Source organism: Caretta caretta, chromosome 20 (genome assembly GCF_965140235.1).
Source record: "Caretta caretta isolate rCarCar2 chromosome 20, rCarCar1.hap1, whole genome shotgun sequence".
In the NCBI taxonomy this organism is placed as follows: Eukaryota; Metazoa; Chordata; order Testudines; family Cheloniidae; genus Caretta; species Caretta caretta.
In genome coordinates this window covers 14,228,590-14,243,272 of record NC_134225.1, presented here as the reverse complement: position 1 = coordinate 14,243,272, position 14,683 = coordinate 14,228,590, and the positions used below count along the sequence as shown (strand labels likewise).

Sequence of the window (14,683 nt, the reverse complement as noted above, 5' to 3'; positions counted from 1 at the left end):
GAATTATTCTAATCATTTTACAGAAAGGAAATAGATGAAGTTACTTGCCCAAGGTCACATAGGGAGTCTATGGCAGATCCGGGAACCCAAATCTCCAGAACCTTAATCACAAACTCATTCTTCCTTATTATTAGCAACTAAAAGGCCATTCCGTTATAAGAATTAAAGCGAGGGTGGGAGGAGGGGCAGGTGAGCTTCCTGAATAGAGCTTTCAGAGTAACAGCCGTGTTAGTCTGTATTCGCAAAAAGCTGTAGCTCACGAAAGCTCATGCTCAAATAAATTGGTTAGTCTCTAAGGTGCCACAAGTACTGAATAGAGCTTGGCTTTCTTTGAACGTTAACTACTTCTGACTCATTGTATCCACCCTATGCTGCCTGATGCATGTAGTGTAAGCAGTGCCCGTAAATTTACTACTGCAATAAAGGGCTTGTTTTAATTCACTGCGAACGGTGTCCATCAAGATATTTATACCCCTGCTATGCCATTAGCATGGTATCTGAGTGCTGCAAAATCATTTGTGACACTGTAGTTAGTTAGGTTGGGTCAACATTTCATTTTCCCACTATTAACAAGGGTTTATTAATTTAGCTGTAAAAACGTATTGTGGGCCGCAGCTTGGTGCAAAAGATCTTGGCTCCGTCTTTTTTCATTCCAATGAAAATGTGCTGTCTGCTCACACTTTCACTTAAAATTTCCTTTTACAAGTGTATTCTGTGGCACAGTTTGCAGCCTTGTAATTTAGACCCATTATGTTTTGTTTTGTTTTGTTTTTTTTCCCCCCAAGGAGCTAATGCATTTCATAGTTGGAGTTCCTTTCTTCTTAAATTTACTTGAAAAATAGGTCTTTAAGGCCAACAGATTTCTGGATGTGTATGTTAAGCTGTTGGGCTTGACACAACAGATTTAAAGGCGCTTTGAGAACTACTTCCATGCCAAATGCAGTCCGCTACCATTTTCCTCTTCATTACAGAGCTTGTCCCCCAAAAACTATTGGTCCCAGCATGCTCCACCTTGATGTTTGTGCCCTGGCTGCATTATATCCTGGGATTTGCAGGTTGTCCTAACAAGCAGCCAGTGTAGCTCTCCCATTGCCTGTATCAGTTTTTTGTGGGCTTTGTAAGTGCAGGCTAAGGGCAAAGTCCTTGCTTTTCTTTTCTTACTCATTCTTATTGAGTTGACAGGAGTTTTGCCTGTGTAAAGACCTATGGTTTGGCCCAGTGTACTTATTCTCTATCTCCTTATTACATTACTGAAATGTTCAGCCCATCTGGAGATATTGTAGCTTTTTAAATAAACATTTTAAAATTAGTGCATTTAAAATTACCAAAATGTTTATTCCGTGGGGCTGTCACGGCCTGTTGGATAAAGAATGCAAACTTTCCAACCTAATATGCCCCAAATCTGTCTTCTCTGGAAAACTTTTACTGTCTCTTGGGTAAATAAATGCAGATACTTGTTTACCCAAACTCTAAATAACCATGCACACACTAAATACATTGTACCAGGGGAACTATGGGTCTCTTGTAAGAGCATGCGGGGCCAAATGCAGCCTGGAGACTCCTAAAAATGAGCCTGGAACTGCAGGAGGATGAAGCTTCTCCACTGAAGTTGTGTAATCTAGTGAATTCAACCGCCATCTTTCAAGGAAGAGAGAAATGCAAATACTTATGTCTGAGTGCATTTATTTTTAAAATGTAAATTTATACACCAATCAGGTAGTGGCACTGCAGCTTGGCCTGCAAGGGCCACATTTGAAATAGTGGGGTACCCCTAGTCTCTTGGGTTTTCTGTCATAATCTGTTTTTTTTTCTCCCCTGCTTGATGCCTATTTAATGTTTATATCGCACTAATAACCCAGAAACTCCTAACAAGGCCTTGATCTTGATGTCGTAGCCTCTGTACAAACACATTTAAACACGTGATCCTTGCCCCAAAGAGCTGCCAATCTACATCTTCTTAATTTGGGGACAGGAGGGAAACAGCCAACTTCAGGCTGAAATAACACGGAGGATGTGACAGATGCTGATGGAAGCAAATTAAATATTAAAGCTGATGCTGTGGCTGTAACTCATTGTTTGGTTTTTGTTATCCTCCACTTACTTTTCCCTCTGTGTTAAATGACATGATTTAGGACTGAAGTGCCAGCTTTCAGCCTCTAGGTTTTGGTGTTTGGAAATATACGTGGAGAGATATATTGTGTCTCTGAGCATTTATGTGTAGAGGAAGAGAGCACTCCAAAGCCTGTAAGACCACATAAAGATGTTACATAGAGCTGTAATGCAGAACAAAAACATGAAAAGTGCCCTAAAAATTCCCAAGATGGAACAAGACACGATAACTGGCAATTAAAATAAATTCTAGGGTACCAAAGCTGCAGAACCCAAATCACAGTTGACTAAAAGGCCTGGCTCTTCCAGAGTGTGGCATAGTTTTTAGGTGGCTACAGAGATCTCATTACTGAAGCACACTGAGCTATAATGTGATGTTACCACACTTTCTTTAAAACTCATTGCCACATAACCATCCTTTATGGAAAATAAATACCCTTGATTCCCACTCCCAATGGCTTCTAGTCTTCTTGCTGCTGCTTGCAGTCTCGTCAGACTTTAAAAAAAAAAAAAAAAAAAAAAAATCTTTCCACTTTTTTACCTAGCACCAGATTGTAGTGTCAAAGAAACAGGACTTGGACCTGTGGGGTTTCATTTTTGGTGTAACTGCATTTTTACCATGTAAAGCCACTGCTGAAATAGTGGCAGTCTTGCTTCTAGATACAGATTTGAAACTCCTTTCCCCCTGCCCACATGTATTCTTTCTTTCCCTCCTTGTCTTAACCTACTTATTTTCCTCATACAACTGCTTGTCATTGTCTCTCTGGGGAAGAGCAGGACTGGCAGCTGAGTATGTTAGAAGCATACCAGTAAATGGTCAAAAGCAGCCTGCCAAAAAGACCACCCCTGCTTTATGGCATGATTTAAAAAAATGCTGGAAAAAACCCTTTCCCTCTTGAAAAAACAAACCCACCTACACAGGCTGAAAATCGTGAACAGTAAAAACCTTTTTCAGTCTTTTAATTTTTCTCCTCCGTCCAGTATTTTCTCAGCATAAATTAATTCGGCAGATGTAGCTTCAATTGAACATTGAAACAGGATCTGCTTGGACATCATTAGGTTTCAGGTGGCTTCTCAAACTTTGAAGAGAGGGTACCTCAGGAAGAGGACAAATATATTTGTTAAACTATTGAGAAATATTACAGGGGGAATGTGGAGAGTAAATAAGGTGGCATTCATACTTAAATCCAGTATTTTACAAACTTCTAGAGGTAGAAACCCTTTTGATAGAACTACTAAAATGCTTTCAGGACCAACAAATTTTTTAAAGCTGTGACTATGGACCACCGTTCACAGACACTTTTGAGACACCGTTTGTTTGAGGGATGTTCTACAAAATATCTTCTATTATAATAAAGGAAAAATAAACTTTTTTGTTTTGTGTAAACATTAATACCTATGTTTCTCTTTCCCTCCACTATTATAAACCTCCTCTCAGCAATGCTTATTAAGGAAAGCTGCAGAGTCAACATGTAGCTTTCAGGGACATGCATCTACTTGAAAAAGAATCTAGACCCAAATGAGCATATAGAGATCAAACTACCGGTTTGCGCTTTAGCTAGTTCACAGAAACAGGTGTTCTTTTTCTTTTTCTTTTTCCTTTTCCCTTTCCTTATAAAATTCTCTGCGATGCAGCAGCTATGTCTAAAAGCAAGAGAATGTTAGAACAATACTGCACAACTACTGGATGAATAAAAATCCTGCAGTATGGCCCCATGAAATGCTCTGAAGCTAACAGTTTGTCGCAGTCTATTAGGAGAGGCGCAATCCATTCTCTGGTCTTTATTATTATTTAGCTTAACTCTTTCTCTCCTTTTGTACCTTTTATTTCAAAAAGGCAGAAATTGAGACAATGATTTAAAAAACGAGTCTGCACGTAACGCTCCTCCAGGAACAAGAAGGGGGTGAATCCCTTTGTTTGGTTTTAAATGAGACTGCCGTATCCCCAATACTCCCCTTATCCTCTTGAGCTATTGAAGCAAAGCCAAGTTCAGTAGCAGCACCCAAAAGCCCTTGCATGCACTTTTATTCTGTAATTATGCTGCAGGTGGAATTTAGATGGCATCTTTATTGCGCTTGAAATGTGTCGTCCTGGTTCTGTGGGAGCAGCATTTGTGCAACTGTGCTCCTCCATGCCGTTAGAAATAGCCATTGGGCATCGATCTCAGGCAGTCTCGCTCTGTCCTGCTCCATAAAACCTGGGCCCGAATTGCCTTGCGGATGCCAGTTCCATTACACATGATCCAAGATGTTAACTGATCCCCCTAATAGTGAATAATTTATCTCTCCATTAGGCAGTAATAAAGTGGTACACTTCACAGAGCACTGCGGTGAGAATAATTTGCATTTCCTCTTTTGGTTACAAGCGACTGCATGGCCCCCACCATTTTTTTTTATATTTAAAATTTGATTGTTCAAAATATTTTTCCCTGTTCACCAGAAGCCAACATAATGGCTTTTTCATTTAGAGCGATGTGCTCACATGCTGCTTCTCAAACAATCTGTCCTGTTCTGTTTTTGCTTAATGCTATGTAGCGATTATGTTACAGCCTCTCTCAGGTGGCTTTCTTCCCTCCCTTTCTCCACCCCACCTCCACTGCAGGAAGTACCATAAAATGCATTTATTCACTCTTTTAAATTGTTTCATTTCAGAGGTTTACAAACGAGGACCACCTGGCGGTTCATAAACACAAGCATGAGATGACATTGAAATTTGGTCCTTCTAGAACCGATTCAGTCATCATAGCAGGTATGTGCTGCTCAATCCTGGTCAGCTCTGAAAATGGTGCACATTAATATAGCCTGACTGTAAGATTAATACCAGGGACCAGATGTACTGAAAAAGTCTCTACCGCCCATAAAAAGCTCTTGTGATCTGCATTTAATCAGGGGGAAAGGAAAGCCAGAGGCTGCTTCCAAGTTTCTACTTTTTTCATTTTTTATGGTAGTATCAGGTTTTGTAGGATTATTTTTTTTTTTTATACTCACCCTTTTTATCAAGACTCTGGAAGATTTACAGACAAAAGGTCTTTCACATTTCTTCATGCACTTTGAGGATGATGAACAAAAGCCGACAAACTCAGTTTCCTCTCCTCAGCCCAGGTGTCAATTTTCTTGAGCTTTTAGGCTGGCAGTTAATAAATTAAAACTCCATCTAGTGCATTGGCTACTGCCGAGAGTGCATTTGTGAAGCCCAAATGAGTTGCTCTGGAATTACTCTACGTAGTCCATGCAGCCTTTATAAGATTTGAGAAAAATGTACATGGCTGTCTGGCAGCGGATCATTGCCAGTTATGGATATTCTCCCACCCTGTCAATCCTCCTGCATTTTGGTTTCTTAAAAGGGGGCAGGGATTGTGTCACACATTGAATGAAACTGCTGTTATATTGAAAATGTGAAGGGAGGAGGAAATCTTTTTTCTTTTCTTTTTTAATTTTATTTCAAAGACTTCATGTGAGAGCCCAGTTTGATTTCTCCTGGGGGCAGAGGGGAGCTCACTAAATGGACAAACACTGTCACTAGATTTGGGGCTGAGGAAAGCAGTTGTAACTCAATCCACTTCTTACAGCCATGCGATTAATCACTACATAGGGTGGATCTTTATTGAGTTTATCTACTTTGGGGAAATTTGTGGTAAAGGCAGAAAATGCTTCCTAGTGGGGGACATATTGTAGTATCCATAGAGAAGTGTTGGAATAGTTGTAAATCAGATTGTATAGAACCCTGGCCAGGAAATGCTGGGATGAATATTGAAGATACTTGGATAGTATTCCTTTCATTCTGTGAAGTTGGAGGCTAAGGGAGACTGCATGGTGCGCAAAGAATGTTCTTTCTCCATTGCCCTACCTCCCCAAAAGGGATATGGAGGACAGGTTGTAGTTTTCATTTGATAACTCTGAAGTATAAACTGGCCAACCAGTGATTTGGGGGTTGCAAATTAATAATGATCAATTACGTTTTAGATTTTCTCAGCTCTGACTAAGGTCCTATCTACACTATAGAAAGAAAAGTGTAAATACAGGATTCTGTTTCTGTTAGCGGTGTCATGATTTAGAATGTATCTTGTTTCCTGGGTGAGCAGAAAGTCTGTTATAATCATCCATGTTGTACCATAGGTCTTGACTCATTTTTCTAATGCAATAATAATAGGGTTTTCTGTCCATTCAAGAATACAAGAAAAATAGCATTACACAGCTACATCACACCTGACTCTAACTGAGATTCATATTGGCACATGGTTCTTTCTGTCTTGCAGTCTGAAAAGATTAGGCTGTAGAACTGCTTGTCTACACAAGTAAGTCTTCTCTTCACTTCTAAACAGGATGTATCTGTTGGTTTTTTTGTAAACCTCGGAGTAGCTAATGTTTGAGATATCCCAACATAAAACCACAGTGAAGGCAGGGCACTTTCATTTTTACTTTGAGGTAAAATAGGTGAGAAAAGCAGTATACCCATCCTTGGGATTGACCTTGTTTACTTTGCCGTAAAAATGAAGTGCTGGTCTTCACTGTGTTTACCACAGCCCTGTACTCATTAGTTACCCCAAGGTTTAAAAAAAACACACACACACACTTTTTTTTAGCCGTGAAAACTGGACCTAAAACATGCAGAAAAGACTGAGTCATGTCTTAACACTGTGTGGATACCACTGCATTGCAACCAGGTCCAAAAGCCTTTTCTGTTTGATATTTATGTGGTAAGTAAAGGACTGTTGGTAGGGCCCTCCCAAATTCATGGCCCTGAAAAACACATCACAGACTGTGAACTCTAGTCTTTTGTATACTTTTACTCTATACAAAACAGATTACACGGGGTAGACCAGCGTTTCTCAAACTGGGGGTCCTGACCCAAAAGGAGGCTGGGGGGGTGTCACAAGGTCATTGTAGGGGGGTCGTGGTATTGCCACCCTTACTTCTGCACTGCCTTCAGAGCTGGGTGGCCAAAGAACGGCAACCGCTAGCCAAGGGCCCAGCTCTGAAGGCAGCAGCACAAAAGTAAGGGTGGCAGTATTGTGACCCTCGAACAATAACCTTGCAACCCCCTCACAGCCCCTTTTGGGTCAGGACCCCTACAGTTACAGCACCGTGAAATTTCAGATTTAAATATCTGAAATCATGACATTTACCATTTTAAAAATCCTATGACTGTGAAATTTACCAAAATGGACCATGAATTTGGTAGGGCCCTAACTATTGGAGGTCTTTATGAATACCGAAGAGCACATTAGTTATAAGCAGCTGGATCTAGGACAAAGCATAATTTCCTGTGTTCATAAATCCTTCGTAGGACAAACACCATTTACAGAAATGTTGACCCTTCCTTTTCTTATTGATAGCCCCTGTTTTTGTGCTGGGTAGTTGATACAAGGTGGCCTCCACTGAAAGACAGGAGGTACAAGTTATTTCTGTTTCAGCAACTCTGAAGTAAAGCAGAAAAGGGCTGTTTTCCTTAAGCTTCCATCATCAACAAGCAAACAACTTTCTGCTTGATAGATTCAAACAGAATAATATGCTAGTGATGGGCTCCTGTTAATAACTGGACTACTGACTAACGTCACAAGCAAAAATGAAACTGACTGGGTGATGTGTTCTGGATAATCAGGAGACTTTCTGCTGTGTAGACTGAGCTTCAATTACAAGCTGAATTGTGGCTCCATGGCCAGCTATATTAATATTGTAGCAAACTGGCCATTTCAGTCTTGCAGAGAGATGATTATAGTGAACTAAGGTGCTGGTGGAGGTAATTTGCACTTTTATATGGCCCTCCATTCCAAGGATTTCAGAGTAACTTTGTGCACGCTGATTAATCCTCAGCAATTCCTGTGAGCTGAGCAACATCCCTATTTTAGAGATGGAGACACTAACGCACAGAGAGGGTTAGTGACTTGCCCAAGTTCACACAGCAAGTCAGTGCCAGGGCAGTTACTTTAAAAATCACAGTACCATGAGGAATTTCTGCTTCTTCAGACTATTCTTTTTTTTTTTTTATATATATCTATCATCTTGAGGGTCATGCACAAAACATTCTGCTTCCCTGCAGCACCAATTCAGCAACAAGTACCCTGCACTGATGCCAGGGTAAGCCCTGTTTTTAAATAAGGAAGGTGCAACAATACATTGTTTTCAGTTGTAGTGATCTCAGTGCAATTTGAAATACGTTATTTTTGTTAATGCCACAATATTTGCTGAAAGGACAAAATTAACAGAAAAGTATTGTCGCTTGCTTTGTGAACACAAACAAAAATCCTAGATGAAAAAATCCAAGCTTCCTAAAATAACACAACTGAATCTAAATGTTAGGTGTATATTCCTGGTCTGTCTTGTCCTGTGAGATGAATAGAGTGGTTAAAATTAATCCTGTGACCTCACTTTGATTCTTTTGGTTTTTTTTGTTGCAATCTGAACAGATCAGACTCCAACTCCAACCCGTTTTTTGAAGAACTGTGAGGAGGTGGGGCTCTTCAATGAATTGGCCAGTTCCTTTGAGCACGAATTTAAGAAAGCCACAGAGGATGATGAGAAAAAGGCAAGAGGCAGAAACTACCATTCCAGTAAAACTGAAACATTCACAGATTGTAGGGGCTGAAGGGGGAATTATGTTGTTCTGATGAAAGGCATATGTTGTAGGGTAACGAAGTGTTGTTGTCTCATAGATTTAATACGCTCAATCACATAATTTATTTAGTAACTTGTGTGACTCTGGCTGTGCTACAGTCTGAGTCCCAGTTAGATCTGATTTTTAATAACCTTTTGTTACTACAACTTCCCCCCAACCCCCGCCTTTTTTTTTTAAAGCAGTACCCACAATATCTGATCTCACATGTCCTGGCAAAGGAATGCCTGAGAAGTACAAGTACCTTGTTAACCACTTAGGCTCTGATCCAAAGCCCACTGGGCATCTCTTCATTGATTTCAGAATCATTAAAGAGCAGTTCCCAAAGCTATGTCTTAAAGGCATGGTTGTGGAAATAACCTTTTTGACCATGTTCTGCCTTTCCTGTCTCCAAAGGATAGGAAAGAGGCCAAGCTTTTGTTGCGTACTTCTTGAGTTCTGAACAGTTGCATGCTGCATACAAATAGAGTGGAGGTTCCATGACAGAGTAAGAGTTTATAGATCTAGAAGACAGCAAGATCTCAAGCAACTTAAGAGATTCTTTCCAACCCCTTCCATCACTGAATAGCAGCTGATGCATATTGTACAACTGCATTGGTATTTTTTAGACTGGCTTTTAAGTTTATGAAATTGGTATATGTATGTACATTTGTACATACACGCGCAATTGGCAGCTGTGTTCAGAAACACGGCTGCATAAATCTGTTCAAATATAGCAAGTTCAGAGTTAAAGTAGAAAATTTTGTCATTCGCTCACTCATTGAGTACCAGGTGTCTTTCAAACATTTGTTGATCTTGCATCCTGCATGTGCTGCAGGCCGAGGCACAGTGCGGTGGCGTGTCATGCTTAACTCTGAGTTCCCTGCCTTTCATTAGCTACAGCCCAGAACTTCAATATTCTTTGAGGGTAGCTAGATTTTGTGGTTTTGTGTATAAATGGTTGAGCAACCCACAGTCTAGCCAGTCATTTTATATGTAAGACCACCCATCTCCTATGCTGCCTAATAGTGATAGTTAGGATTCTGAGACTTCTGGGTGTTTTTGCTTTTTGCCTTTTTTTTTTTTTTTTTTTAAACTGCAGTCAAGATATTTCCAGCAACAGCCAGGAGAATGCAGCAACTCAAAGCTTTGGCTGGCTTCAGGCGTAGGGAAAGAATTATCCCTCCTAGAAGGGCCCTGCGCAAACTAGAGCTCAGACCCAGATGGTTTGTCGCTCAGTGAGCCTGGCTAGAGATGCATTTGTGAGATGCTTTGAACACTTTGCTAAGTTGAGCCCAGTTACTGCTGTTTTGTTTTGTCCTGCTGTTCCAAGGGTGGCCTGGACACCAGCATGTGCATGTTAATTAAAAACATTGGCATAGTGGGGGCTCCCGTGGACACGTTTTAAGTGGTTTGAAATGTTCCTGAATTTTAATCCCTTCTCTTCTGTGATTTAACAGTGAAACGTCCCTGCTTAAGAGGGCAAGTAAATGGTTACTTCATGTATTGAAGGCAAGGCTGCTGCATAACTCGGCTATAACAGGGGCCCTCTAGGGCAATGCCATTCAACTAGAGAGATGGCTCATCAGGGAGAAGAGCCATAGATGCCTATTTTGACTCTATTTCAATTCCCCGTCCCACCATGTTAGTGTCCCCCCTGTGACTTGGCTTTTTGCCACTCAGACACATCTTCTCTCTCTCCTCCTATTCCTTGATGCCTGCTGCAGAGGCTTGGCTACTTAGCTCTCCCCTGCAGACTCACGTAAGAGCTGCTTCTGATGTCCCTGGCCTTTATGGGATCCATGAACTCCATAAGAGCTAGGGTACTGAAGGAGCCACATACAACTCTAGAGCCACAGGCTAAGTGTCTCTTGCCTTTAGAACGGGGTGGGCAAACTTTTTGGCCCAAGGGCCACATCTGGGTATGGAAATTGTATGGCGGGCCATGAATGCTCATGAAATTGGGGGTGGGAGGGGGTGAGGGCTCTGCGGTGGGGCTGGGGATGAGGGGGTTGGGGTGCAGGAGGGTGCTCTGGGCTGGGACCGAGGGGTTTCGAGGGCGGAAGGGGTTCAGGCTCCAGGCAGCACTTACCTCAAGCAGCTCCCAGAAGCAGTGGCATGTTCCCCCTCTGGCTCCTACGCACTGCCCCGTCCACAGGTGCCGCCCCTGCAGCTCCCATTGGCCATAATTCCTGGCCAATAGGAGCTGCTGGGGTGGCGACAGGGTGTGGAGCCCCCTGGTTGCCCCTTTGCATAGGAGCTGGAGTGGGGACATGCCACTGCTTCTGGGAGCCAAGCAGAGCCACGGCACGCGCGGAGTGGGGCAAGCCCCCAACCCCGCTCCCTGGTTGCAGTGTCGGAGCAGGACAAGCCCGAGACCCTGCTCCCCGGAAGGAGCTCGAGGGCTGGATTAAAACGTATGAAGGGCTGGATGCGGCCTCTGGGCCGTAGTTTGACCACCCCTGATTTAGAAGTCTGCACTGTACACAAAAAGGCCCCTGTCCCTTGACAAGTCTGTTTTTGTTGTTTGCCTGCATGTGCCACCAACTAGGAGGTTCCCTCATGCTGTCATGAGTGCGTTTGCCTCACCCTTCTTCTGGGCAGAGTCTGGGGGAGCTAAGAAATCATTGCTAACTAGTTAAAATGGGGCATATAGTACCCTTGTAAACTGGTGTGCTGGTGGGTTGCCAAATTCAAGCATATGGTTAGGTTTTATTTTAATGGGGTGCTCATAGGTATTTAATAACTTGCATGGCTCTTTGTTTACTTTTGATGATTGGTCAATAAAATAATTGAGGCTGATTTATACAATGCTTTACAGCTCTTCTGTGAGTGAAAGTGCCTTCTGTAACTTGCAGGCATTTGATTTTGTTACCTGTTCTACTTAGCGGAGCCTTTTTACTAGTAATAAGAATTCCATGTGTATGTGTTACTGAGGAACCACAAAGCACTGGCCTTCTGGCCCAGGGGATGTCTGGTTTTTGTTCTTTGTTTGTACAGCACCTACCACCATGGGGCCCTGGTCCAGGACTATGGTTTCTGGGTGCCATGGTAATGCAAATAATTAAAAAAGCCTTTGATAAGTGCTGCTAGGTGCAGCTAAGCAGTGGCCCTGGAAACTAGTTGTGTGTTTCACTAGTGGTATGAAGTAACTTTCATTTAATGATTTAATCTTTTCCCGTTAGAATGCTGGACCTCTGGACATGTCTCTGCCCTCAACCCCAGACATCAAAATAAAAGAGGAGGAGCCAGTTGAGGTGGATTCTTCCCCTCCAGACAGTCCTGTATCCAGTCCTCAATCCCCACAGATCACAGAGAAGGTAGGTTTCCTAGGCCATTCCCACTGGCTGTAATTTACCTCTTTCACCAGGAGAACTGATTCTAACTACGATAGAATAAGCTCTTTCTTCACTTAACTGTCAAGGCTTGAGTTGAAGGTTCTGTTCCCCTCCTTAAGCAGGAGAGTGAAGAACTGATTTTACATTAAGACAGATTGTCGTCCTTAAGTTTCCACATAAATTCCAAAAATGAACTGCTACCTTTTTTTTAAAAAAAAAACTGAGAAGTCACGTTCCTGGGGAGGCTGGCATCGTACTATCGGGGGTAAATCTGAGGGGTTTTTGCAGTCACTGGGGCATGGGTGATCAAGCCTTGTGGTTGGAGCAGGAGCTATGCCTAATGGTCAGAGCTGAGGGTCAAAACCAAAGACCGCATCAGCTACCAAGCCAAAGGTCAGAGCCGGAGACAGTCAGGTGCCAGGCCAAGGGTCTGAGCCGGAGACAGCGTCGGGATAAGGCAGAGGAGCAGGAACTGGGAGCACACGGGATGGGAAGATAGGAACCAGGAGCAGGCAGGGAAGCAGGAACTGGGAGTAGGCAGAAATGCAGGGCTCAGGAGTCAGGTAAGCAGAAGGGGTCCGCAGTGGCAGCTAACTAAGGATTCCTCTAGTTGCTCGGACAACTTCCTGTTTTTACGTCCTGGTTCATATTGTACTCCTTACCCAATAGGGGAGCTTTGGGGGCAGGCTAGTCCTTCTCTGGATCTTTCGCTAGTTACTCAGGTGAGCTGCTGGGTTGCAGTTGTGGCCTGAATGCTACCTGTGGGCCTAGGTTTGAGGACTGGGATCCCTCACAGGTTTCTTCAGATGAGAAGAATCACTGAATAAGTTAAGCAATTTTTATAGGGATGGGTCCACTGTGCCCTGGTGATTGTTGTAGTGGCCTAGAACATGCACTTATAGAATAATATAGGTGGCAAAACTGCTGGTTGCATAATTACGCTTTGTACGTATTCCAGCTTGGGCTGGAGCCACTAGTTTTTAGAGGAGGAGGAGGAGTGTCTAACAATTTCTGCAGGACTCTGGGGGTCGGGACTTTGGGGTTCTATTCCTGGCTCTGCCACTGAATCACTGTGACCTTGGGTAAGTCCCTTCCCCACTCTGTGTCCGTTTCCCTATTGGGGTGTTGTGAAAGTTGGTTTAATGTTTCTGAATCACTCAGATACTCAGAAGAAAGATGTGAGAGAAGGGCACATTATTACGATGAGGCTGATAAAGTATGTCCTTACTTTTGTTTGTTGATTCTCTTTAGGAGATCACTTCAAAGCCTGTTATAATTTCTACTCCTACTCCAACCATCATGCGTCCAGGGTCACTGCCACTACATTTGGGATATGACCCGCTACAACCCACTCTTCCCTCCCCTACCTCTGTCATCACCCAGGCTCCACCTTCCAACAGACAGCTTGGGTAAGAAAGATGCTAAGACTTGACCAAGATTTTAAAAATTTGGTGTCTAAAGTCAGGCTTTTAATTCTGTATTTAAGTGCCGAAATGTGACCTGATTGTCAAAAGCGCTGAGCTATGTGCAACTTCCACTGCAGTTCCATGTATAACTGTAAACGCTGTCATGAGAACTAGTTATAACATAAATTAAACATTTATGGGGCAACCCCAGGGAAAGAAAAACAGTCCAGTCCTGATATCCTTCCACTGGCAATACCTTCACTGCCTGTAATATAGGAGGTTTGCCCAGCTAAGGACTTCAGAACGTACTTTCACAGATTCATTTTGCCAGAGGATCATGAGTTGCCTTTGCTACCTGATTAAAAGGATAAGACTTAGATAAAACTGCAAAGTTGTTGAATCTTTAATAGCTTTGGGGATTTTCCAATACAGCTGTTGCTTCTGAAGTGAAACCTCTACAACCTTTTGGCCTCCTTCAAAGTCGGGTTTTGCTTCTGTAGCTATTTGTTTTCAGATAACCCAATGATCTGCTCTTCTTGCCGCTGGAATAATCTAGACTCGAGGCTCAAGGGCATGCAGTGAAGTGGTTATGAGCGCATTGCATTGTGGGGTAGTTTCAACTTTATATATAAAAGGAAGGCGCCTAAATGATCCAGGAAATACATTACAATGGGCCTTCAGGAGAGGTATATTTAGCCCTTGCTCTGTTCTTTGGTGTCAGGATGCTTCTGTTGTGCCATGGTTGTTACTTCTTTCTAATTACCCTCTTTGGATCTGGGTCTTTGCATTAACAAGGCCATTTTTTTGGCTGCCAATTCATATTTTTGTGTGTTTGTTTTGACCCCTTGGCACCATCAGTCCAGACTTCCTGACGGAAAGTTCTAAATCCTGTCTCCAGGCACCCTAAGGGTTAAATGATTGTCTTTGTGTTTTGAAAGAGTATTGTGTTTGTTTTCCATAAACTAGACTCAAGCTCAGGTGTAATGCTGTCTTCTGGAATTGAAGCACCAGAGCATTGCCCTGCTTGGAGAAATAAAATGAGAACAGTCCATGTATTGAAGCTACAAAGTTAGGCCTGTAGTGCAACTCGCAGGGATGTCAGTGGGACAGAGAATGAGGGCAGGGTATGAACTTTCTGTAGCTAAACTTTTACACTGGGATTTTCAAAGTGGCCTGAAGGATCTGGATTCCCAGATTCTATGAGAATTGAATGTCCAGATTCCCTACATGGCTTTGAA

At 42.6% G+C, this 14,683-nt stretch overlaps 1 protein-coding gene across 3 annotated transcripts in view; it reads left to right on the top strand.

Annotated features, from left to right (window-relative positions):
• ATF7 (activating transcription factor 7) overlaps positions 1 to 14,683 on the top strand; it is a 110,511-nt gene that overhangs the window by 64,403 nt on the left and 31,425 nt on the right. For all 3 annotated transcript variants that reach the window (XM_075121797.1, XM_048831859.2, XM_048831860.2), the window contains exons 3-6: positions 4,762 to 4,858; positions 8,517 to 8,635; positions 11,887 to 12,021; positions 13,291 to 13,448. In XM_075121797.1, coding sequence (XP_074977898.1) covers positions 4,762 to 4,858; positions 8,517 to 8,635; positions 11,887 to 12,021; positions 13,291 to 13,448 — 509 coding nt within the window. The remainder of the gene's footprint in view (positions 1 to 4,761; positions 4,859 to 8,516; positions 8,636 to 11,886; positions 12,022 to 13,290; positions 13,449 to 14,683) is intronic.